Source organism: Erythrolamprus reginae, chromosome 1 (assembly GCF_031021105.1).
Source record: "Erythrolamprus reginae isolate rEryReg1 chromosome 1, rEryReg1.hap1, whole genome shotgun sequence".
In the NCBI taxonomy this organism is placed as follows: Eukaryota; Metazoa; Chordata; class Lepidosauria; order Squamata; family Dipsadidae; genus Erythrolamprus; species Erythrolamprus reginae.
Genome location: NC_091950.1, coordinates 408,803,700 through 408,831,360, shown reverse-complemented (window position 1 = coordinate 408,831,360; position 27,661 = coordinate 408,803,700). Strand labels below are relative to the sequence as shown.

At 42.8% G+C, this 27,661-nt stretch overlaps 1 protein-coding gene across 1 annotated transcript in view; it reads right to left on the bottom strand.

Moving 5' to 3' along the window:
- GALNT17 (polypeptide N-acetylgalactosaminyltransferase 17) overlaps positions 1-27,661 on the bottom strand; it is a 425,502-nt gene that overhangs the window by 248,967 nt on the left and 148,874 nt on the right. The window contains exon 2 of the mRNA XM_070730672.1: positions 20,334-20,517. Coding sequence (XP_070586773.1) covers positions 20,334-20,517 — 184 coding nt within the window. The remainder of the gene's footprint in view (positions 1-20,333; positions 20,518-27,661) is intronic.

The following is a 27,661-nucleotide window of genomic DNA, read 5'->3' as shown; positions in this document are numbered from 1 at the left end:
CATGTGATACATACGCACACGCACACGCACACGCACACACACACACACACATATATATGACATGTTTTTGCTGAATTTTTAAATTAACTCCCTCGAAATGGCCCTGGGATATATGCCAGGGTGATCCAGCAGTAACTGTAGTCTTTAAAGAAAGAAAACATTGCAACAGGCTTTCTTGTAGGACATATACTTTACTGTTCTTCTTAGGAAAAAATGCTTCTTCAAATAAACTATCACATTTACTCTATATCACAAACTCTTTAACTATTAACCAATATAACAAACCATCCATAATACTATCATACAACTACATGCAACTACCACAACTATTACAACTACCACAAACATGCAAGAGTGTATTTTACCTTTATATAATTCCCAACCAATCAGGTTGCAACACAATTAGTAAACCTATGATTACCCACTAATTATTGCTTACATTAGCCATTACCATGGTTACAGACCATTTTCCTGCATTGTAATATTATTTCAGGATGTACTTATTCCTGACAACCTGTGGTTTGGTTTCTGAATGTTTCTGAATATTAGCAGGGTAGGTAATGCCATAATCCCAAATCCTTAATCTCTACCCACACTGACACCAGACAGCACCAGCAAGGCAAACATAATTGGCTATGCTACCACCCGTTCACCAAATCTGGCATGCCACAAGCAATTCCATCAATAGACACATTGAACTACAACCAGCCTACAAAACCCTCAAAATTCAAATCAATTACACAGCCAACTTTCAACCAACTCAGGCAACCCTCCTCCTCCAACCAGCACTTTACCTCCCAATGACCCTCCCCTGATATAACCTCGCTATCCACAAGACCTATAGCAAGACTCTCACAGAAGACTTACACCTGACCCATTACAACACTCTCCCTTGACATACCCTTGACACTCCCACAGATGATCCCTCTTAAGACCTACAGACCAAACAAAGCCTTTATAAACGAAAGAACACCGACATTGACATTCAATGTTTATTATTTGTTTGTTTATTTGTTCATTTCTTTTTATTTGTCATTGACAAAATTGAACGGGTCCAAAGATGGGCTTCAAGAATGGTGGAAGGTCGTAAGTATAAAACGTATCAGGAAAGACTTAATGAACTCAATCTGTATAGTCTGGAGCAGCATTTCCCAACCAGTGTGCCACAGCACACTAGTGTGCCGCGAGACACAGCCAGGTGTGCCATGGAGCTCCTAGGGAAGCTCCAGCTGGGCAGGGCGCTGCGGGTGCCGGGGCGGGCTTTCCCGAAACGGACGGAGAATGCCCTCTCTCGCAGCCCCCTGGCTGGGAGCGCTTTCGCTGCAAGAGAGGGCTTTCTCCGTCCGTTTCGGGAATGCCCACCCCCCCCCCTCTCGCACGCGTGCCGCTCCCTTTTCTCTCAGCCCTCCCTGGCTTCGCTTCTCAATCCCTCCCTCCTTCCGTCTTTCCTTCCCCTCAGCCGTTCTGTCAGGGGGTCTCCCGCTCTTCCCTTCCCCGCCTCCCAGGCTTTGTCTTCACCACCCCCACCCCCTTTTTGGTTGGCAAGGAGTCCTTTGCTGCATCCTGCAGTTCGCACTCGGCTCGAGGCCGCTTTCCCTGGCTGCGCTCTTTCTTTCTCTCTCCCTCTCTCCCGTGAGCCGGGGGAAGGAAAAAAACAAACAAACAAAAACTTCTTGCAACGGGCCCGTGCGCGCACTCGTGCCCACGCTCGTCCCTTCAGCAGCGAGGGAGGGAAGTCAGAGGGCGAGGGAGCGAGCGAGCGCTCTTGTCCTCGGTGCCCTCTGCAGCCTTCCTTCCTTCTTCTTTGCCGCCGCTGAGGGACGGAGAGAAGGATAGAAAGGAAAGAGGGAGGGAGAGATAGAAAGGAAAGAGGGAGGGAGAGATAGAAAAAAAATAGATAGAAAGGAAAGAGGGAGGGAGAGAAAGAAAGGAAAGAGGGAGGGAGAGATAGAAAGGAAAGAGGGAGGGAGGAAAGAGGGAGGGAGAGATACAATGGAAAGAGGGAGGGAGGAAAGAGGGAGGGAGAAATGGAGTGAAATGGAGGAAGAGATATTTTTTTTCTCCAAACTTTTCTTTAGCCCCCACCCCCCGCCCGAGAGAGAGAGAAAGAGAGACATAGCGAGAGAGAGAGAGAAAGAAAGAAAGAGATAGCAAGAGAGAGAGAGAGAAAGAAAGAAAGAAAGAGAAAGAAAGAGATAGCAAGAGAGACAGAGAGAGAGACAGAGAAAGAGAGAGAGAAAGAGATAGAGAGAGAGAGAAAGAGACATAGCAAGAGAGACAGAGAAAGAGAGAGAAAGAGAGAGAATGAAAGAGAGATAGCAAGAGAGGCAGAGAGAGAGCAAGGGAGAGAGAAAGACATAGAGGGAGGGAAGGAGGGAGAGAGAAAGAGAGCAAAAAAGAGAGGAAGAAAGAGGGATGGAGAGAGAGAGAAAGAAGGGAAGGAAGGAAGAGAGAGAAAGAGGGAGGGAGAAATAGAGAGAAATGGAGGAAGATTTTTTTTTTGTCCAAACTTTTCTTTAGCCCCCCCCCCCTTCAGTGTTCCCCAGGATTTTGAAAATATGAATAATGTGCCGCGGCTCAAAAAAGGTTGGGAAACACTGGTCTGGAGGACAGAAGGAAAAGGGAGGGGACATGATCGGAACATTTAAACATGTTAAAGGGTTAAATAAGGTCCAGGAGGGAAGTGTTTTTAATAGGAAAGTGAACACAAGAACAAGGGGGCACAATCTGAAGTTAGTTGGGAGAAAGATCAAAAGCAACGTGAGAAAATATTATTTCACTGAAAGAGTAGTAGATCCTTGGAACAAACTTCCAGCAGATGTGGTTGGTAAATCCACAGTAACTGAATTTAAACATGCCTGGGATAAACAGATATCCATCCTAAGATAAAATACAGAAAATAGTATAAGGGCAGATGGATCATGGAACGTCACAGCTCCTTTTTGCCCTTTCCTTTACTGGGATTCGATCTGGTGAATTCTGCCTTGTAAAGGCAAAAAGGAGCTGTGACGTTCCTTAAATATACCAGGGTGATCCGACATAAGAAAAACATATAGCCCCTCCCTGGTACACAGCTGGAAGGGTTCTGATCTGATAGCTCACACTGCTAGTTCTCTGCTTTACAAGGCAGAGTTCATCAGATCGAATCCCAGTAAAGGAAAGGGTGTGGCTAGCTGATGAGGCCAGAACAAGGCCGAAATGGGACCATCCTAGTCTCCCTTAATTTTAAAATTCCAGCTAAAAAAACATTTAACACATACAGAATATAGTTGTCGGCTATAAATATATTAACTGCCTTGAAGTGGTCCTGGGTTGGGCCTAGAGGCAAAAAGGAGCTGTGACGTTCCTTAAATATACCAGGGTGATCTGACATAAGAAAAACATATACATATACATACATACATACATACATACATACATACATACATACATATATATATGTGTCACATGTTTAAGCTGAATTTTTCTCCCGTCAGTCTTCTATGTTTCTATTAATTCATTAATTAATTCATTAATTCATTCATTGAGTTTGTCAGAACCTATACAAGATAGCAAGTATTGGTATAAACATAAACAAAGTGAATACAGATAAATGAGGGCAGTAGGACAGGGATGGTAGGCACACTAGTGAGCTAATGCATGGCCCTTACAGATCTCTTAGGAATGGGGTGAGATTGACAGTAGACAGTCCAAGGTTAAAGTTTTTGGGGGCTTGGGGAAGAAATCACAGAGTCAGAGTTAGGTAGTCACCAGGCATTGGTGCACCAGGCATTGATCACTCTGTTGGTGAAGATGTATTTTCGTCAGTCAAGTTTAGAGCAGTTTAGATTGAGTTTGAATCTATTATTTTACTGAAAGAGTAGTAGATCCTTGGAACAAACTTCCAGCAGATGTGGTTGGTAAATCCACAGTAACTGAATTTAAACATGCCTGGGATAAACTGGGAGAGAGTCGGGGTGGCGCAGCAGGTAGAGTTCTGTACTGCAGGCCACTGAAGCTGACTGTAGATCTGAAGGTCAGCAGTTCAAATCTCATCACCGGCTCAAGGTTGACTCAGCCTTCCATCCTTCCGAGGTGGGTAAAATGAGAACCTGGATTGTGGGGGCAATAGGCTGGCTGTATTAAAAAGTGCTATTGCTAACATGTTGTAAGCCGCCCTGAGTCTAAAGAGAAGGGCAGCATAAAAATTGAATAAATAAAATAAATTGAATAAATAAATAAACATAGATCCATCCTAAGATAAAATACAAAAAATAGTATAAGGGCAGACTAGATGGATCATGAGGTCTTTTTCTGCTGTCAGTCTTCTATGTTTCTATGTGTGCTCATATATTGTTGTGGTTAAAGTATTCATTGACAGATAGGACATTCCTGGAAACCAACCTACAAGCTCGGAGAATGAACCTTCACCCTCGGCCAGAGCAAGCATTTGGTTTCTATCCTTCGGTATTCCAATTCCTCCAGAGAGTATAAATTATTGCCCTGATTAGAGCGGATTAGTTGAAGAACGCTTGATTAGATCCCTTTGAAACAAACCCTACGATCAAGCAGAAAATTAATTGAGCTGCATGTGATTAGAGAAGGTATTACCCACAAGCAGAGAGACAAAGACAGGGGAGATCTTGCAAGCTGCGTGAATTCCGCTCCTCCTTTCTGCTCCCCCAAACTTTCGAAAGAACAACAAGCTTTGATTTAGATGCATATTTTTTTCCCCTTTGTGCTTTGCTTCCTTTTTTCTTTTCTTTTTTTACATCTACAGTCCTTCAAAGGGATTTATCAATAGGAAGTCAGTTTATGCCTAATTTATGAAGCACTAGGCAAGCAACCTTCTGACTGAGCAAATACAGGGCGTTCCTCTGTGAAAATATCTGTTCATAGAACTCTTTGATCAAGCACACATAAAGCGGAGGGGATTTCATTCTTTATGCCGGGCATTATTAATTTACTTCCCTGCGAGTAGGAAAGCAGCGGGTACCAGAAGAACACAACTTTCTTAGGCCAAGGCTTGTACTTGGCTTTTGACTGTTCCACACTGTCTACATTCCCCAAAGAAAACGGCTGGGCCAAGAACTCAGTTTGACCAATCTTTTATTCTCTTTACCGGCACTCAATCTGGGTGACATTTCTTAACTTTATATATAGACACCCTTCGGATATTTGAAAGCAGCTGCTATGTATTGATTTCCAGACGCAATTCAAAGACCTGGGGGAAGAGCCTTCTCTGTGGTGGCTCCGACCCTCTGGAACCAGCTCCCCCCAGAGATTAGGATTGCCCCCACCCTCCTTGCCTTTAGGAAACTCCTTAAAACCCACCTCTGCCGTCAGGCATGGGGGAATTGAAACATCTCCCCCTTGCCCATGGAGTTTCTGTGTATGATTCAATTGTGTGCTTGTTTTTTATATATTGCGATTTCTTTTGGATTTTTTAACCTAAAACTGTAATTTAGATTGCTAAATATTAGATTTGTTACTATGTATTGTTTTGTTACCATTATTGTGAGCCGCCCCGAGTCTGCGGAGAGGGGTGGCATATAAATCCAATAAATCTAATCTAATCTATTTGTGGGACTGCCTTCTGCTGCATGAATCCCAGCGACTGGTTAGGTCCCACAGAGTCGGTCTTCTCCAGGTCCCATCAACTAGACAATATCATTTGGTAGGACCTAGGGGAAGAGCCTTCTCTGTGGGAGAATTTCTCAGGAATCAGCTTCCCCCAGAGATTCATACTGCCCCCACCTCCTCGCTTTCCTCAAGAGTCTGAAGACTCATCTATGCCACCAGTCTTTGGGCCATCAGACTCTAGCCCCCTGGCTGACAAATGACATGTATAATAATAATAATAATAATAATAATAATAATAATTATTATTATTATTATTATTATTATTATTATTATTATTAATTAGATTTGTATGCTGCCCCTCTCCGAGGACTCGGAGCGGCTCACAACAAGCAATACAAAGTACAAATCCATTTTTTTTTAAAAAAAAAAACCAATTTTAATGTATGTTTTTGTTCAGTGGGTATGATTGACTTTTAATAACGGGGATTTTAGTTTAGATTACTGGGCTCATATTAATTGGATTTGGATTTGGATCGCATTGTTCTTTTATATGTTGTCAGCCACCCAAGTCCATGGAGAGGGGCGGCATATAAATTCGATAGATAGATAGATAGATAGATAGATAGATAGATAGATAGATAGATAGATAGATCATAGATAGATAGATAGATAGATAGATAGATAGATAGATAGATAGATAGATAGATCATAGATAGATAGATCATAGGTAGGTAGGTAGGTAGGTAGGTAGATAGGTAGGTAGGTAGGTAGGTAGGTAGGTAGATAGATAGATAGATAGATAGATAGATAGATAGATGATAGGTAGGTAGGTAGGTAGGTAGGTAGGTAGATAGATCATAGATAGATAGATAGATAGATAGATAGATAGATAGATAGATCATAGATAGATAGATAGATAGATAGATAGATCATAGATAGATAGATAGATAGATAGATAGATAGAGAGAGAGAGAGAGAGAGAGAGAGAGATGGATAGGTAGATAGATAGATCATAGATAGATAGATAGATAGATAGATAGATAGATAGATAGATAGATAAATGTAGCAGAAGTAGTAGTTATATTATATTTATTAGATTTGTATGCCACCCTTCTCCAAGGACTCTACTACTACTACTGCTGCTGCTACTGCTACTGCTAATAGTAGTAGTAAAACAGTCAGAGATAGTCCTTAACTTATGACTGTAATGGAACCTGTCCAATATAGTCATAAGCAGGGATGGGCTGCTGGCAGTTTATAGGGAGTTCGGTAGAACCTCTCGCTAAAATTCTGTACGGTTCAGAGAACTCCCAAATCCCACTGGCTCCACCCACTCCACTCCCCCCTCAGGTGTCCCCACTTGGCCCATTTTGAATACATGTAAGTGGAGGGCATATGCAGAGTCTCAGAAAGGGCAAAAAATGGGCCTACCAGAAGTTTAGGAAGAGGGCCTCCAGAGCCTGAGGAAGCCATTTTCACCCTCATGGAGGCTGGAGGAAAGCCCGGGGTGGGCAAAAACCTCCTGCAGGATGCAAAATAGGCCACGCCAACTATGATCACACTTGGCCAGTAAAGAATTCTATCTATCTATCTATCTATCTATCTATCTATCTATCTATCTATCTATCTATCTATCTATCTATCTATCTATCTATCTAAAGGCAGGATACAAATAAAGAAATATGTTTTTAAAAGCCATGAATCTGTCTATTTGCGGATTGCCTAGCGAGCGCATTAGTCTGTTCTTTTGAGTTTTACCGAAAGTAATACATACTTTAGAATTCTGGATCCCCTGCTAATTCCCCTGATCCGAATCTCCATTAGACTAAATTCCTTTGACTTGTCTCCATTTTAATCAGAAGCTAAAGCACTCGAGTTAATTGTTGTCATTGCTGTTGTCTTCGGCTTCCATAAAACCCACAATCAAAATCATACAGTTGCCGTTTGCCAAATAGCAAAAGCTGGCATTCTAAAGGTGGACCGCCAAAGAGAGCCAAATGAATAGATTGGAAATAAAAATAAACCGTTAAGTCGACTGGAGACTTTTGCTCCTTCCAGAGACTCCTGTAGGAGAAAGGGTGTGTGTGTGTGTGTATCAAAGACAGTCAAAATTATGACTGCCACGGCACACAAAACCCTGGCTTTTCTTTAATGAATATTGTATGTGCAAAATGTTAATGAATATTGTATGTGCAAAATGCAAGATGTTAAAAAAAGGGGGGACGTTTAATCATGAACTTGCAAACACCAGGTTGGCTTTTTAAATTCCTCCCCCACCCCTGGAATGATTCCAATTTGAACAGTGCTATCAGATGAAGCTTCAAAGCTGAAAAGATTGTTTATGAACAGATTTTGATAAGGAGTTTTATCCAACGTGAGGTTACAGAAACAACATTGACAATAGGCAGAGGTGGGAAAGATGCAAATAGCACCAGGGGAAAGATCCTTAAGTATTGTTGTGTTTAGCTCTGGCCCAGCTCCTGCCCCAATGACTGTGGATGTGGTGGAGACATCCACATGCTGCAGGCCTGTTTTGCTCCCAGTGGAATCTGCTGATGAAGGCGCCTCTGACCAAGAAGACATGAGTGACAGGGAGGAGGAGAGTGTGGCAGACAGCTCAGAAGGAGATCAATTACCTAGCTCCTCCTTGGATTCAGAACAACAGTTAATGATACAGCCACGCATGCGGAGAGCGATGCATAGGCAACAACAACTGAGAGATTATTATCAAAGAAAATGAGGCCACCTGTGGTTGGGTGGGGCTGTGGTAATTAGTGAGGCTGCTATAAAGAGCAGCCTGTGGGTTTGGCCATTGTGGAGGATTATCTGATCGTTGTGTTTCGGGACTGCTTTATTGACTTTGACATTTTGTGTGCTGATTTTCCCCCGCTTTGAAACTAAACCAGGGCAAAGTGTGTTTCACTTTGTGAAAAAAGAAGGACTGTGAATTGCCTCACAGCTGCAAGCTAAGTATCACAGAACTGATAAGGAACTTGTACAAATTACCAGTTTGTTTGGAGACTAGTGCTCTTTGCTATACCAAAAGAGGGCTTGGTTTAAGTGAATTTTCATTATAAAGAACATTGTTTTGAATTTTCAAACGTGTTTGTGTCTGAAATTGTATCTGTGCGTTTTTGGGAGGATTCTATCAGAGAGCTCGACAGAACAAGTATGTTCCAGAGGTTGGTTCCACTTACCTTCATTGCCGGTTCACATCACAATATTGCCCACATTCACCTGCGGGCACCCCAGTATCGGGTTCCTCCTGGTATGGATGACGACACCACACCATTAGTAAAAATGGAACTGCGTGGGAAGCTTTGCATCTCTGGCATGCTCATGCGCACATCCCACTGGTATTTTGCTCCTGCAGGAAGCAAAATCATGTGAGGGGATATGCGCCCATGTGAGATTTTGATGATTTTTTTGCTTCTGCGCATGTGTAGAAGCAAAAAAAATCACCAAAATCTATCTTGCACATGCATCCCTTCACAAGATTTTGCTCCTGTGCATGTGCAGAAGCAAAATCTCGCTGGGACACGTGTGCACGCATGCCAGAGATCTGAAGCTGTGTATGCAGTGCACTACTAGCCACGGTAGAGGCAACCCCCGCCTGGCGCATACGTCCCTTCATGCAAATTCACTTCCACACATGCTCAGAAGGTGTTTTCAGCCCAAAACACAGCTGAGGAACTGCTCAGCTGAGCTTCGGGTGAAGAAATAAAGGTTGGTATTAACCCACAGGTCGGGAGGGAGGGTTTTTTTCACAGCAGAGAATTATTATTATTATTATTATTATTGTTGTTGTTGTTGTTGTTGTCAATACAACACAGCAAACAGGATCACTATGCTGGATTTCGTATTTCATCACTAGTCGGGTGCTTCCCAAGCACCTAGGACTGCGTGATGTAGCAGCGAATTATGTGTGCCAATTCCAATAAAGCGGCTTTTCGCAATTGACAGATGGAGATTTTGTCAATTCCGATAGTTCTCAAATGTCCGCTGAGATCCTTTGGCACTGCACCCAGCATGCCAAGGACCACTGGAACTACCTTCACTGGCTTATGCCAGAGTCGTTGCAGCTCGACCTTTAGATCTTCATATTTCACTAATTTCTCCAGCTGCTTCCAGTCAAAAAGAGGGTGGGGAAAATATTTACTGACCCCTCACATCCTGGACACAAACTGTTTCAACTCCTACCCTCAAAATGTCACTACAGAGCACTGCACACCAAGACAACTAGACATAAGAACAGTTTTTTTCCAAACGCCATCACTCTACTAAACAAATAATTCCCTCAACACTGTCAGACTTTCTACTAAATCTGCACTTCTATTCTACTAGTTTTTCTCATCATTCCTATCACCCATTTCCTCCCATGTTGACTGTATGACTGTAACTTGTTGCTTATATCCTAAGGATATATCCTATATCCTGGGATTGCAATGTCAATTATCCATATTTTCTTTTTCTCCACCATCACAATGTCTGCATTGGTGTTCTTCTGGGGTGTCATCAGGCACAAATAATCACAGCCATCCATTAGATTGCAGCATATATGGTCCAACTCCAACCCCTCCTGAATTCTGTTGACTGAACCTTAGGTGCTTGGCAACCAGGCCACATTTAAAATTATTTGTAACATCCCACAGTCTACAACTGTTTTGCCAGAAAAAAAGTAGTTTCTTCAAGTTTACAGCAAAACAACAGCCATAATGCACCATTGGTTCTCTTATACAATCATGACGTTTCTTTCACATCCATCAGAAAATAATTGGATTGGTTGTTGATTTTACAACCATCACAACACATGGCCGTAGGGGAGTGGTGTGGTGGCCTAGAGGTGCAGTTCTCACCTCACAATCAGGAGGCTGTGAGTTTGATCCTCAGTAGAGGCAGATATTTCTCTCTCTGGGCGTACTGGAGAATATATCTGCTGAACAAATTTCACCATTGGTACCAGGAAGGGCATCTGACCAGTAAACACTCAGATCTATATAGAGTGCTGGTGAGACCCCATTTGGAATACTGTGTTCAGTTCTGGAGACCTCACCTACAAAAAGACATTGACAAAATTGAACGGGTCCAAAGATGGGCTACAAGAATGGTGGAAGGTCTTAAGCATAAAACGTATCAGGAAAGACTTAATGAACTCAATCTGTAGAGTCTGGAGGACAGAAGGGAAAGGGGGGACATGATTGAAGCATTTAAATATGTTAAAGGGTTAAATAAAGTTTAGGAGGGAAGTGTTTTTAATAGGAAAGTTAACACAAGAACAAGGGGGCACAATCTGAGGTTAGTTGGGGGAAAGATCAAAAGCAACATGAGAAAATATTATTTTACTGAAAGAGTAGTAGATGCTTGGAACAAACTTCCAGCAGACGTGGTTGGTCAATCCACAGTAACTGAATTTAAACATCCCTGGGATAAACATATATCCATCCTAAGATAAAATACTGGAAATAGTATAAGGGCAGACTAGATGGACCATGAGGTCTTTTTCTGCCGTCAATCTTCTATGTTTCTATGTTTCTATCTATTCCATTGGCCAGACTGGCAATGAGTGCACATAGCACACACACACACAAAGCTGTGCATGCAGCGGTACTGACAGTAATATAAATCTGCCCCTGATTTAATTATGGGGTCATTAAAATTATGCTTCATATATCCTGTTGATCGTTCAGGGCCAACAGGGTCAGCTTTCTCCAGGTCCCGTCAGCCAGACAATGCCGGCTGGCAGGCCCTAGGGGAAGGGCCTTCTCTGTGGGTGCCCCTGCTCTCTGGAATTAACTCCCCCCAGAGATCCCCACTATTCCCACTCTCCCAGCCTTCTATGCCAGCAGGCGTGGGGTGGTTGAACTTGGTTGCCTTGCCCCAGCCCCCAATATTGTATGATGGAGGTATGGCAGAGTTGTATGAGGTGGGCTGTCTGTGAGATGTTTTAAGTTAAGGGTTTTTTTATATAGTGGTGTTTTTATAGTATTGTTTTATTTAATTTCAATTTCTTCTATTGTTATGTATTAATATGTTGTAAGCCGCCATGAGTCTCGGGAAAAGGGCGGCCTAGAAATCGAACAAACAAAAGAAGATAACGGTGATGACAATATATGGCCATAATGGGCAAGTTCCACTATGGTCATAAGTCAAGTATAATCTATATTTATTTAGCCTATATGCTGAATATACACTGAGAGAGCCCGGGTTGGAAGAAATTGTACATGTATTTTTAAATGATGGAGAGAAAATAAACATTGATATTCCATGTTATGCTGATGACGCTACTTTGGTAGCTGAAAACTCTGCAAACTCTAACAAGAAAAGTCAAGGAGCACAGCAAAAAGTGTGACTGTGATTAAATATAAGGAAGATCAAATTTATAACAACAGGGACAGCAACTAGAACTCATAATGAAGATCTTGAAATGATGGATAGGATTTGCTTTGGGAGGAATCTGCTATCATCACTAAAACTGCAGGGAAGAAAGAGGCTGCAGACTAGCATTTAAGTTGTGAAGGCCTTGAAAGATATTCAGATGCCATGACATAGATAGGTAGGTAGGTAGGTGGGTGGGTGGGTGGGTGGGTGGGTGGGTGGGTGGGTGGATGGATGGATGGATGGATGGATGGATGGATAGATAGATAGATAGATAGATAGATAGATAGATAGATAGATAGATAGATAGATAGATAGATAGATAGATAGATAGATAGATAGATAGATAGAAGTACCACTGGGACCACTTTCACTGGCTTATGCCAGAATCGTTGCAGCTCGATTTTTAGATCTTCATATTTCACTAATTTCTCTAGCTGCTTCTCCTCAATTCTGCTGTCCCCTGGGATTGTGATGTCAATGATCCATTATTATTATTATTATTATTATTATTATTATTATTATTATTATTATTATTTGTTAGATTTGTATGCCACCCCTCTCCAAAAACTCGGGGTGGCTCACAGAGTAGATACAGACATAAACATGTAGCATAAATCTAATAATTTTAAAAAACAACTAAAAACACTAACATAGTACACAATCATACAGTCTAATCACACCATACATTACATTTATTGGTCAGGGGGGCAAGGTCTAATTGCTCCAGGCCTGGCAACATAGATGGGTCTTGAGGCTCTTATGGAAGGCGAGGAGGGTGGGGACAGTACGAATCTCTGGGAGGTGGAAAGGCACGGAGGTGGCGATGGTCTCTGGAAATCCCTGCAGCCTGGAACAGCTGATTGGGAGTATTCTGGGAGGCAGATTCATTCATCAATCAGCTGCTCATGCTGAATCACGTTGCAATAATGTGCTGCAGCTGACCAGGCTGTTTGTTATTTCCTGCAGGGACGTGTCAGAGTTTGCAGCAGCAACCACATCCAGAAAGCACACACAAGTAATTGATTCAGCAGAATTAAATAACTTCTTTTTATATATAATGTAAATATACAATACCAAAAACAGGTTTTCCAATATAGTAAATACAAGCAAAACACAAGCAGAGGAGTTTCAGTTTCAGTTTTAGTTTCAGAGATCAGCAGAGTATGCAGAATAATTGAGATACTGTAAGCCATGCCCCTTGCTGTCTCCTTCCTTGGTGCTCACACAGCAAATACTGTTTCAGTTTCCAAACAGCCTCCAACTCTCTCACATACTGACAGGATGCTAGCCAGATGAATACCAATGGATGCTGGGAGACAGAGGCAGAATTTTCCGCCCTCATTTTCCTCCCCCAAAACTAAGGTGCATCTTATAATATGATACATCTTATAAAGTGGTACCTCTACCTACAAACACCTCTACTTACAAACTGTTCTAGATAAGAACCAGGTGTTCAAGATTTTTTTGCCTTTTCTCAAGAACCATTTTCCACTTACAAACCCGAGCCTCCAAAACTGTAATCAGAAAAGGCAGGGAGAAGCCTCTGTGGGGCCTCTCTAGGAATCTCCTGGGAGGAAACAGGGCCGGAAAAGGCGGGGGAAAGCCTCTGTTGGGCCTCTCTAGGAATCTCCTGAGAGGAAGCAGGGCCTTCACCCTCCCTGCGGTTTTCCCAATTGCACGCATTATTTGCTTTTGCATTGATTCCTGTGGGAAAAATAGCTTCTTACAAACTTTTCTACTTAAGAACCTGGTCACGGAACGAATTAAGTTCGTAAGTAGAGGTACCACTGTACTCTGAAAAATATGGTATTTCTTTCTCAATGAAAGAAAAGCAATGCATGTCTTCCCTCTATATTGAAATTGCCAATTTGATATATACCAGCCGCACAAGAGCAGACTGTGAATTCCACACAGTAGGAGTCAACACACAGGCCTTCACACAGTGTAGAGATGCATATCCGAAACGGATGAAATAAAGTGGAGAGGGAGACTTTGAGACAGATAAATATTCCTGCATATCAACAACAGGCCAATTACAGTGACACAGTTGTGTGCCACACTACCCACCTAGCCTAGAACAATCAAGATTCAAAGACCTGTACATCTTTATATATCTGCTTCCAAAGCTGAACTGCACCTGCTACGGTGTAAACAAGACCTGTGATGAAATGGATTATTTTTCAAGTTAGGCAATTATGCTCTTTCCTAGGAAATTTCACTGTATTCCTTCCCTCCTACAGTTCATGACTCACTTTCCCCATAGTCTGTTCATATACCGTGATTACTAAGGCAAACAATTCTCTGAGGATGGTTTTGGAGTCTCTAATGGGCATGGTTTTTCATGTCTATTTTACAATTTACTGTTCAGCCCCAGATAGGAACATAGCAAAACATACAGTTGGTTCAAACTTATTTTAAGCAATAACCAACTACTAACTGTCTTAGTAGGGGTCTCACACACACACACATGAACCTAAAAGTCTTTTCTTGCAAAAGCCTGTTAATTAATAGTCATTAACCATTGGCAAAAGTTCAGAAAGTCTTAAATCATAGAATAGCAAATAGTCTTTGATAGCTCACAAATTTTGGCAAAATGCCTGGAAGTTGTCTTCAATAAACAAATTGAAGCAGATAAGCAGAGCAGAGATTTTCCAGGCACAAGGCACATGAGAATACAAAAAGTTCAAATGTGGTTTCCTGCAAAGATTCAGCCACCTCTTTAAACTAAGGGAGTGGCCAATTAGCCTCAAGTCTTACTCCCGAGGAAACCTCCTCTAGAGTAACCACTCCTGCCTTTTGACAGCTCTGCATGCTCGAGCATTAAGATGAGGAGAAGCCTCTTCTTCCTCATCACTGTTATGAGGTGCTGGAGGTTTGGCTGAACCTCTACCTCTGGCACCAAGTCCTTGCCAGCCTCCTCACTGTCTGACTTGGGTACCAGCTTCACAGACCGCTGTCACATCACCAAGTCAATCTCGAACAGGATTCACTATCAGCTGCACAGGCTGCTGGCAGGCCATAAAAATTATATTATTAGTTTTTCAAAAAACCTTTGAATTTCCCCCAATCCTCATACACAATTGATGCCATCTCGGATGCATTACTGATGGAACTCATGTTATGAACACTTGAAATAGGAAGAATGAGATCTGCTGTTAACAACAGCACCAATCCAAACAATGAGATGTGTTTGTGCATCAGTCTCGCCTTTGGAGAGATGATCTACACATTGAAAAAAGGACCAGATTGACAGCCACTCAAGACTCAGCTTGAATGAGAAGAGAGGCTGCCAGTGTCATTTTAAAACATTTATGAGGTTAGACAAAAGTTATTTCCCCCATACACTTTTGAAGGGAAGAAATTGTGATTCAAGGCCAACGCTGTTATGCTAAGATGAAATATATAGATGCCTGGAGGAAAATCCTTCTCTTGATCAATCAGCAACACTAAGATCCACTGGTAAAGTGTTTTGACATCCTTGGATGGGTTGTTGAGGCTGGGGCTCTCCGGGGACCTCTCAACCTGATTTTCTGATACCCAGTAGACTCTTTCTTAAGGATCCTTTGCCCCATTTCACTTTGAAAAAAGCTTCTGCATTGCCATGAACTGATCGGCTTGCACTGGCTGCCGATAAGTTTCCGGTCACAATTCAAAGTGTTGATTATGACCTATAAAGCCCCACATGGCATCGGACCAGAATATCTTCGGGACCGCTTTCTGCCGCACGAATCCCAGTGACTGATTAGGTCCCATAGAGTTCACCTTCTCTGGGTCCCATTGACTAAACAATGCCATCTGGAGGGACCTAGGGGAAGAGCCTTCTCTGTGGCAGCCCCGGCCCTCTGGAATCAACTCCCCCCAGAGATTAGAACTGCCCCCACCCTCCTTGCCTTTGGAAAGCTCCTGAAGACCCACCTATGTCACCAGGCATGGGGAAATTAATATACCCCTAGCTACTATGGTGTTATGTATGGTTTGTTAGGTTGTGTGATTGCTCTTTTTTATAATAAGAGTTTTAAATTGTTTTTAACATTAGATTTATACATGTTGTATTGTTGTGAGCTGCTCCGAGTCCTCGGAGAGGGGCGACATACAAATCTAATAAATTATTATTATCATTATTATTAGCCACACAAAGAAGCTGCTGATGCTCCTTCTGCAACTAATGACCTTTGGGAGTGTCATGCCTTTGTGCCCATTGCTATAGATATTAACATGGATTTTCCAAAAAAAAATGCACTACATTGGTTGCATAGCTAGAGGTATAACAAGCAGGAAGAGGGAGATTATGATCCCGCTATATAGAGTGCTGGTGAGACCACATTAGGAATACTGTGTTCAGTTCTGGAGAACTCACCTACAAAAAGATATTGACAAAATTGAACGGGTCCAAAGACGGGCTACAAGAATGGTGGAAAGTCTTAAGCATAAAACGTATCAGGAAAGACTTAATAAACTCAATCTGTATAGTCTGGAGGACAGAAAGAAAAGGGGGGACATGATCAAAACATTTAAATATGTTAAAGGGTTAAATAAGGTCCAGGAGTGAAGTGTTTTTAATAGGAAAGTGAACACAAGAACAAGGGGACACAATCTGAAGTTAGTTGGGGGAAAGATCAAAAGCAACATGAGAAAATATTATTTTAATGAAAGAGTAGTAGATCCTTGGAACAAACTTCCAGCAGACATGATTGGTAAATCCACAGTAACTGAATTTAAACATGCCTGGGATAAACATATATCCTTCCTAAGATAAAATACAGAAAATAGTATAAGGGCAGACTAGATGGATCATGAGGTCTTTTTCTGCCGTCAGTCTTCTATGTTTGACATCACGAAGACGTCCTTCCTGGTTGGCCGAAACGTGGCCTCCAGGAAGGACGTCTTCGTGACGTCAAAGCTCCCCCCATGGAATTCCCCATTGGAATTCCCCACCTCCTTTCCAGCCTCTAGATCGGCCAAAAACACCGCCGCCGATCGCAAAAAAGGCACTCCGCCGAGCGGCACCGCCAGGCTGTAACCATCTGAAACAGCCGGGTGTTTCTCAGCGGCCTCCGGAACCCGAACCCAAACTTCCGGGTTCAGGTTCAGGAGAACGCCGAGAAGCCCCCCTGCTGTTTAAGAAGGTGACAGGCAGGCGGCGGCGCTTCTCGGCGGCCTCCTGAACCCAAAAAGTTTGGGTTTGGGTTCGGGTTCGGGAGAACGCCGAGAAGCCCCCCGGCTGTTTTAAAAGGTGACAGCCATGCGGTGGCGCCCAGCGGAGCGCCATTTTGCGATCTGCAATGGGTTTGTAAAGTGAAAAAAGTTCGTAAGAAGAGACAAAATTTTTCTGAACCCCAGGTTCGTATCTCAAAGTGTTCGTATCATGAGGGGTTCATATCAAACGGTACCACTGTACCGTTTTACAGTGCTTTATAGACCTCTCTAAGCAGTTTCAAGAGTCAGGTATGGCCCCCAACAACTTGAGTCCTCATTTTATCTACCTCGGAAGGATGGAAGTCTGAGTCAATCTTGAACTGGGTGAGATTCGAACTGCCAAATTGCAGGCAGCCAGCAATCAGCAGAAGTAGCCTGCAGTACTGCAAACTAACCACTGTGTCACCGTTGCTCAGGATGAGTATTAATAAGATCACACTAAGAGTATTATGGGATGTTATGAAATGTTACATGATGCATATAATGTTGCTGATGCATTATAATGATGCATGCTTTATCATAGATGAGTCACATAATACTAAACAATAAAAGAGCTCATTCTAAAACTAGTGTGTATGAACTGTATATACTGTAAAGTGATTCTCTATTTTCCTAAGTTGCTCCCAATATCTTCCAACCTCCAATTCAAATCCTATTTGGGCAAGGTGCGCTGGACTAAAGGATCTTGCTGACACTTATGGCTAACACCCCAAGAACTAGGAAAGACATTGAGCAACTTCTGAGCAGTTTCCATTATTGTTCTACACCTTTAGACAGAATCTTGCCAAACCAAAGCAATTATTAACATAACTATAGGTGTACTCAGAGAATTGCTGGGAAGTAGTGGAGAATTAGGTTAAAACACCCTCTTTCTCCAGACATAACTTTCCATGATTTCTTGCCTCTTCACTCTCTGGAATTCAGCCCCTCCTGCCTGGGAATACATATCAGAAGACTCTGGGCAAGTAATAATAATAAGATAAATATACCATATCAAAAACAAAGAAAATCATTGAAATATAGACTGCAAGAAGGCACCAAGGACAGCTAAGAATCCCCAATATGATCAATACAACAGGTTTTAATTTCTTTTTGAATTTTAAGTAGGGATGTATATATTACTGGGAGAACAGTCTTCCAGGTGGGAAGTAGTGGCTGAAGCTCAGAAGATCTGTTGCATAGTGCCTACATTATGACCTCACAAGGAGGGAAGACCCTCATCAGATCTTCTGTGGATGCCTAGACTAGATGGACAGATTGTCTCCTGGGGTTTTCTGGGCCCAACGTGTTGGTATTTAAAACTAAGAGTTAACTGATATCAATGTGACCTCTAACCAGGGGTGGACTACTGGGGGTTCACAGGGGTTTGGGAGAACCAGTAGCTAAGATTCTGTGCAGTTCGGAGATTCCCCAAATCCCATGCCTGGCTGGCCCGGCCACCTGATTCCCTCCCCTCCCAGGAGTCCCCATGTGGCCAGGTTTGGATGCAGGTATGTGCAGGGCACATGTGGAAGCTAAGGGAGGGCAAAAATGGGCTACCAGAAGTTTGGGAAAGGTCTCCAGAGCCTGGTAAGGCTATTTTTGCCCTTCCTAAGGATCAGCAAAAGCCTCTGGAGCTCAGGGAGGGCAAAAACTCCCTCTGGCCCCTGCCATGGTGCAGGAGGCGGACTAGGCCATGCCCACCATGGCCATGGTGCCCTTAGGAACCAGGCAGACAACCCCTTGCTAAAATTTTGAAGCCCACCACTGCCTCAAAACTATTTCTAGTGGTGGTGGTGGTGGAGGAGGAGGAGGAGGAGGAGGAGGAAGAAAAAGAAGGAGAAGGAGTAGGAGTAGGAGAAGGAGAAGAAGAAAGAGAAGAACAAGAACAAGGAGAAGAACAAGGAGGAGTAGGAGAAGAACAACAACAAGAAGAAGAAGAACCAGAAGAAGAACCAGAAGAAGAAGAAGAAGAAGAAGAAGAAGAAGAAGAAGAAGAAGAAGAAGAAGAAGAACAAGAAGAACAAGAAGAACAAGAAGAACAAGAAGAACAAGAACAAGAACAACAAGAACAACAAGAACAACAAGAACAACAAGAACAACAAGAACAACAAGAACAACAAGAACAACAAGAACAACAAGAACAACAAGAACAACAAGAACAACAAGAACAACAAGAACAACAAGAACAACAAGAACAACAAGAACAACAAGAACAACAAGAACAACAAGAACAACAAGAACAACAACAAGAACAACAACAAGAACAACAACAAGAACAACAACAAGAACAACAACAAGAAGAAGAACAAGAACAACAAGAAGAAGAACAACAAGAAGAACAAGAGGAAGAAGAACAAAAAGGAGAAGGAAGGACAAGGACAAGAACAAGAAGACAAGAAGAACAAGAAGAGCAAGAACAAGAAGAACAAGAACAAGAAGAACAAGAACAACAAGAGCAAGAACAAGAACAACAAGAAGAACAAGAGGAAGAACAACAAGAACAACAAGAAGAAGAAGAAGAAGAAGAACAAGAGGAAAAACAACAAGAAGAAGAAGAAGAAGAAGAACAAGAGGAAAAACAACAAGAACAACAAGAACAAGAACAACAACAAGAACAACAACAAGAAGAACAAAAAGGAGAAGGAGAAGGAAGGACAAGGACAAGAACAAGAACAAGAAGACAAGAAGAGCAAGAAGAGCAAGAACAACAAGAAGAGCAAGAACAAGAACCTCATATTCTTTTACCTGCTCGTAATCAATCTTACCCTTATCATCACCATCACTGTATTAGCATGATCACACTTGGTGCACTGATCTTGGTACACTAACTAGAAGATTTGGTGTAGGTTCAAGTCTACTACTTGGAAAACACTCAGTATAAGCAGAAACCTAAGACCAAATCAAAATTGCATTTCAAACCAATGATTTTGAATGTACATCTTCTTTCGTGGTGGTGGTGAATGATATAAAAAGAAGATGGTACCTTTTCACATTCCACATTTCAAACCAAGGAGAAGGGCAATCAGCTCTTCCCTTATATCCCTCTTCAAATATCTGCTGGTCATCAAGACTTTGCAGGTCACATAAAGGAACTCCATCACTGAAACCAATTTGCTTTTAAAGGACCTGGATCATGGTCCACCTTATCCCAACTAGAAACAGCTGCCCCACTATATCAAATGTTTCTCCTCTCTCGTGGAAAATTCCCAACTTACCTCGTTGGACGATAATCTGGTATGGTGCGGTCCAATGATATTTTCTCACTGAGATAGGAATTGTAGCCATATTTTTCGTGAGGTCCCCTGGCTTTTTCTTCCTCCTCTGGAGAAAGAGTGGCAGGCAAGCCACCTTTGCCACGACCACCATAGCCTTCAATAAGCCCCAAGGATTTTGACAAACCTAGTAGAAAAAAAAATCAAACAAAGAAAAAACACACAAGAGTCAGTTTTGAAAGGAGACATTAGAAACTAGGGCAGTGAAGAAGAACCTATGGCACGGGTGCCACAGGTGGCACACGGAGCCATATCTGCTGGCACGTGAGCTGTAGCCTTAGATCAGTTCCAATGTGCCTGTGTGTGCCAACCAGCTGATTTTTGGTTCATGCAGAGGCTCTGGGAGGGCATTTTTGTCTTCCAGGGAGCCTCGGGGGGATGAGGGAGGGCATTTTTATCCTCCCCCAGCTCCAGGGAAACTTTTGGAGCCTGGGGAGGACAAATGGCCACTCCAGGGGGTAGGGGAAGTTGTTTTTGCCATCCCCAGGCACTGAATTATGGGTGTGGGGACTCATGCATGCACAATAGTGCACACCCACTCTCTTTTGGCACCCGAGGAAAAAAAGGTTTGCCATCACTGAACTAGGATATCTATCTTCCCTTGAAACACATCAACAGTATTAATGGCCCCCACCCGATATGAATGGGATCGGGGATCCATTAGGACATTTTAATGGGTTCTGCAGGCTGGCGCAGGTGCATCCAACACATGCACGTGTGCGCCTGCACAAAATTCCATGCATGCGCAGAAGCAAAAAAAGGGGCAAAAGTTGCTAAAATCTCACCCACACGAGCATCCTCATGTGAGATTTTGCTTTGGGCACATGCACAGAAGCGGAATCTCACAGGGGGGATGTGCACATGTGTAAGGCACATGTGCCTGCACTAGCCTCGGGATCCTGTGGTGGTAGGAAAAAGTCAGTGGAGCCCTTCGCTGATCAACGGGTGTACAAAATCACACATTAACGTATCCTGGCTGTACTGCTAGTGATGCGATGGCAAACCTTTTTTCCCTAGGGTGCCAAAAGTTTGTGTGCACACTCACTCATGCCTGCATGAGTGCCCATACCCATAATTCAATGCTTGGGGAGGGCAAAAATTGCCTCCCCTTCCCCTAGGAGGCCCGCTGGAGGCTAGAAACAGCCTGTTTCCCAACTTCTGGTGAGCCCAACTTCTGGTGAGCCTGTTTTTCACCCTTCCCAGGCTCCAGAGGCTGCCCTTGAGTCTGGGGAAGGCAAAAACGTCCTCCCCCATCCTCCTGTAGGCCCTCCGGAACGCAAAAATGTTCTCCCAGAGCCTCCATGTGAGCTGGAAAAAAAGTTGTGTGCTGGAACTGAGCTAGGACAATGGCTTGCATGCCAGCAGATATGGCTCTGTGTAATTAATTAATTAATTAATTAATTAAGTAAGTAATGATTGACCTGTTACTTTGTGCCCTGCTTTCAGATGATGACCAGTTACAATATATATGGCCTTTATAGTCCTTCTGATTGTTTCATTTTTACAGTATTTTTCCATTGCCAGTGAAAACAACCACAGGAAGAGGAAAGGCTCTCTTAGCTTTGCTTCTAAGATAAGTTTACTTGGACGTGATAAGAATGGAACAAGGGACCTTTATCTATGCATTATTAAACTATATTCCTGCACAGCGATATTCAGGGGACCTTGAACGTCTAAGGCTAACATAATATCTCAAGATGGCACAGTGGGAAGGATTTATTATATGAATCATTAACAAGCCTAATTCTTTCATTCGATCTTGTGTCTGAGTCACAGGTAAACTGGATTTTATTTAGCCTCTGAATCAGTTGAATTTCCCAATGCACCCTACCATTTGAATCATAGCAAGACAAATTCCATCTAGGCCGACTCCCAAATATGTCAAACTTCCACCTAAACTCTCCATCATTAGCAGGCCAAATTCCCCATTCCCATCTAGCTACTCGATCATGGACCTGCCAAATCTTGCTCCCTTGCCAACAGCGGGCCAATTGACTTTTTATTCCAAGGGGAAAAAAAAAAAGTAGGTAGCTGCCAAGTAAATATCCATTTTCTCAATCTGAACGGTGAATAAGCTAAATTGAATGCCGATTTAAAGGCCAATTTTGGCCTCCATTAAAGCGCGCACACACATTCAGACACATTGCTAGCTAGTCTCAGCTTCTGGAAATAAAATGAATTTTCCTTTCACCTCTTAAAAGCCAAGCCGCAAGAGTGAATACCTTCATCCAGAAGTGGGGAGGGTGGAATTCTTAACCCAAGCGTGTCAGGAAAAGAGAGACAAAGTAATATTTTATGGCATACTTCACTGTGCATTATAAAGAGCTGTAGCACCTGACATTTTTACATTTATTTTTAGGAGAGATTCACACCTCTCTCATTGTCAGGCGCTACTGAGCTCTTTGATGGATGAGGGGTTTTTTTTATTCCTAGCCGTGATATTTATTTTCCCACCTTTATGGTTCAAGAGATTCAGGCCCCACAGGCAGGCCTTTCGTGTGATGACATATGAGAGAGATAAGGAAAGACAATTGGACAGGGGACGATAGGCACATCAGTGCACTTATATACGCCCCTTACTGGCCTCTTAGGAACCTGGAGAGGTCAATCGTGGAGAGTCTAAGGGAGAAATGTTGGGGGTTGGGAGTTGACACTATTGAGTCCGGTAATGAGTTCCACGCTTTGACAACTCGATTGTTAAAGTCATATTTTTTACAGTCAAGTTTGGTGCGGTTAATATTAAGTTTGAATCTGTTGTGTGCTCTTGTATTGTTGCAGTTGAAGCTGAAGTAGTTGTTGACCGGAAGGACGTTGCAGCACATGATCTTGTGGGCAATACTTAAATCGTGTTTTAGGTGCCGCAGTTCTAAGCTTTCAAGACCCAGGATAGATAGTCTATTTTCGTAGGGTATTATGTTTCGAGTGGAGGAGTGGAGGGCTCTTCTGGTGAAATATCTTTGGACGTTTTCGAGAGTGTTGATGTCTGAGATGTGGTATGGGTTCCAGACAGATGAGCTGTATTCGAGAATGAGTCTGGCATAGGTTTTGTAGGCTCTAGTCAGTAGTGTGAGATTGCCAGAGCAGAAGCTACATAGGATCAGATTAACAACTCTGGAAGCCTTTTTGGCGATATTGTTGCAGTGGGCTTTAGCACTTAGGTCGTTCGATATTAGTATTCCAAGGTCTTTTACTGAGTGTTTGCTTTATTTGAGAAGACGGTGACCAAGAAACAAAAGAGCTGGACAAACAAAACAACTTAATTGGATGAGCCCTCGGCTCCATGTTCCCAAACCCAGTTGCCAAAGTTTCTCTTCTCCATCTAAGTGTGGATTGGAAACCATTCCACCATTATCCAGGGAGATTTTTCTAATGATGCTCACACAGAAAGGCAAGAGAGCTTCTAAATAAAAGACAAGCTTGGAGAGATACGTTTTAACATATGGTGAGAAATGCTCTTTAATAATTTAGTTTGTGCATATCACAGGTTCTGCTAAAAGACGTCAGGAATATAGTGGCCCTGCAGGAACCAAATGGAAAAAAGAGTCCAATATGAAATAAAATAAATAAAAGAGTCCAAAAGGAAACTAACTCCTGCTTGTGTTTAATTGAAGAAAAAAAATCTAACGATATTGTAAATTCATCTGTTATTATGTTTATAAAGGCATTATATATAAACGGGGGGGGGGGGGGGGCAGTGAGGTAGTGAAAATGGAGCTCCACCCCAGAGCATCCATTTTGCACTGAAAGATGTTGAAAGAAAATGCAGGGCATCCTGCATAAGCCACGCCCACAGTGTGGTAATAAACAATTTGGTAGCCCTTCACAAGAACCCAAGGCCCTCCAAAACTGTAACCAGAAAAGGTGAGGAGAAGCCTCTGTGGGGCCTCTCTAGGAATCTCCTGGGAGGAAACAGGGCCTCCACCCTCCCTGTGTTTTCCCCAATTGCATGCATTATTTGCTTTTACACTGATTCCCATGGAAAAAATTGCTTCTTCTTACAAACTTTTCTACTTAAGAACCTGGTCACGGAATGAATTAAGTTTGTAAGTAGAGGTACCACTGTATATATAATTTTAATATAACCGGGGATTTTAGATAGTCTGTATAATTTTAATTAATTGGATTTAACTTATTGTAACCTACTGGTTTTTCTTATGTTGTAAGCCTCCCCGAGTTCTCGAAGAGGGGAGGCATAGAAATCCAATTAATGAATTAATAATAAATAAAGGAGAATATTTCTAGCTCAGGGTTTAAATGAGTGGATCCTTGCTGCTCTCTGAGCTTGCTTGTTTTCTTGCAGACATTTGATGACCCAACTAAATAACATCATCAGTATTAGTACAGAGTGAGGTTTGCTCTCAGTTTATATTCTGGTGTGTTGCCTGTCTGTGTGGATGGGGACAGTCTTAGAGATTCTTTGCTTGGGCTGTTTACTGATGGATCTTTGGCAGTTTCTTGATTGAGGTGTTGCTTAACTGTTAACCTTGGAGTTAATTTATGCTGATCTGGGACCCGATTGCTGGAGTCTTTATCTCTTTGGGGAAGGAAGGAAGGAAGGAAGGAAGGAAGGAAGGAAGGAAGGAAGGAAGGAAGGAAGACAAATGTAGATGACTTGTCTATAGAAATTATGGGGGTCTCCAACATTGGAAACTTTTAAGAAGATATTGAACACCCATTTGTCTGAAATGGTATTGGACAAGGGTGTCAACTTTAGACCTGTGGACCATATCTAACCATGGGCTGCTTAGGTTGGGCCTTTAGGTCTACCCTGGAAACAACAAAGGACTGGCCTGTGGTGCCTCTGCCATGAAAACATAGCCCATAGAGTGCAGCCTCCCCAAGCTCCATTTTCGCTGGCAAAGCCGGGGTGGTTCAGCAGGTAGAGTACTGTACTGCAGGCCACTGAAGCTGACTGTAGATCTGAACGTCAGTGGTTCAAATCTGATCACCGGCTCAAGGTTGACTCAGCCTTCCATCCTTCCGAGGTGGGTAAAATGAGGACCCGGATTGTGGGGGCAATAGCCTAGCTCTGTTAAAAAGTGCTATTGCTAACATGTTGTAAGCCGCCCTGAGTCTAAGGAGAAGGGTGGCATAAAAATCGAATAAATAAAAATAAATAAAAAATAAATAAAAGGGCTGCAGGAGGCCATTGTGGGTGAAAACAGAGCCCGGACAGACCATGTCCAGCCTCCCCAAGTTCCATTTTCACTAACAGAGACTACAGGAGGCTTTTGTGGTCAAAAAGAGATCCCAGGCAGGCTGCACGCAGCCTCTTTGAGCTCCGTTTTCACTGGCAAAGGGCTGCAAGAGGTAATTGTGGCTGAAAACAGAGCCTGGACAGACTGTGTACAGCCTTCGCAAGTTCCATTTTTGCTAGCAGAGGGCTGCAGGAAAATGGAGCCTCTCTTGTCTCCATTTTCACTGGCAAAGGGCTGCAGGAAGCCATCGCGATAAATGAGATTTAGCTGGCCACCTTGGCCTCACACCCCAGCTAACCAAGGTCAAATACAATCCTGATGCAGCCCTTAATGAAATTGAGTTTGGCACCCCTAGTATAGTATTTCCTGCTTGGGAAGGAGGTTAGACTAGAAGATCTGCAAGGTCCCTTCTGCTACTCTGTTACAAACAAAACAAAGAACAGTTAAGTTTAATAATTTAAACTTTTTTCTGGAAGTGAATAAAAAGGGGGGGGGGATGTTCCAGCAGTGTGGACCAAATTAAAAATGGGAATGATAATGATATTTGGATTAGAATAGAAATGAGTGCCACAAATGGTAATTTTTTTTTAAGAAAACATGAAATGGAAGTCACAGGTGCATTGAGAAAGTGGGAAAACATTAGTAGCACCATGAAGATGTTGGAATTGGGGAACTATAAAAATATAAATGTTCTTTCTTATGGTGACTGTACAGCTTGCTTAGAATACCAGCATGAAAACGGAATCTTCGTTAGACAATTGAAAGAATGCTACTGTTTTCTTCCTGCGAAAGGGAGAAGATTAAAAGAAGACGAATAGGAAAACCAACAAAGTTTTAAGTTGCTTAGTGCACCTGCGAAGACTGACACAATTGTGATTGTATGAATGTGACAATGAACAAAATTTGGGAAATGAAGCCTTATGCTAGGCAGGGTGTAGGTGTCAGGCTGAAGCCATTTTAGTTGTGGTCTTTGGCCTGCAAAACTTTATGCTATTTTAAAATGTACAGTGGTACCTCTACTTACGAACTTAATTTGTTCTGTGACCAGGTTCTTAAGTAGAAAGGTTTGTAAGAAGAAGCAATTTTTCCCATAGGAATAAATGTAAAAGCAAATAATGCATGCAGTTGGGGAAACCACAGGGAGGGTGGAGGCCCTGTTTCCTCCCAGGAGATTCCTAGAGAGGCCCCACAGAGGCTTCTCCCTGCCTTTTCCGGTTACAGTTTCGGAGGCTCGTGGAAAATGGTTCTTGAGAAGAGGCAAAAAAATCTTGAACACCCGGTTCTTATCTAGAAAAGTTTGTAAGAGACATTTGTAGGTAGAGGTACCACTGTATTCTTTGTTGTGGGAATTTGGGAGGGATGTGTACATGTAGCCATAACAAATTCCTTCTAGACTGTCAAGGTCATCCTTTGTCATTGCACTCCTGCACCTGCATTTAAGAAGATGGGAGTTTCTGCCAAGTTGGAAGATGAAGACTGGTCAACATGATGGACTTGAGGGTGTGGGGACAACCTCTTGAACATTAAACTGGGTGGAGAAACTCCTGGGACTTCAGATTTGGGTTTCTCACAGATGTGCCAACATAGCTCTGCTAATAAATTGCAACTTTGAGGAATATTTTGCCTCGGACTCTGATTTAGTTTTGGATGCTATTTGGAACCCTGACAGTGGGGCTATATCTGCTGGCATGCAAGCCATTGCCCTAACTCGGCTCCAGTGCCATGTGTGTCCTGGCCAGCAGATTTCAGGCTTGCATTGAGGCTCTGGGAATACATTTTTGGCCTCCAGAGGGCCTCTGGGAGGGTGGGGTAATCCATTTTAGCCCTTCTCAGGCTGCAAGAAAACCTGAGGAGGCTGGGTAGGGTGAAAAATGGGCCTACTGGGCCCACTGAAAGTCAAGAAATGGGGCAGCAGGGGAATCATGTGTGTATGCATAGGGGGTCGGGCAGTGGGGGGTCACGCACACATGTGCAGGGGGCATTGAATTATGGGTGTGGGCACTCATATGCACGCAATAGCAGGCACACATGTGTTTTTGGAACCTGTGGAAAAATAAGGTTCACTATCAATGC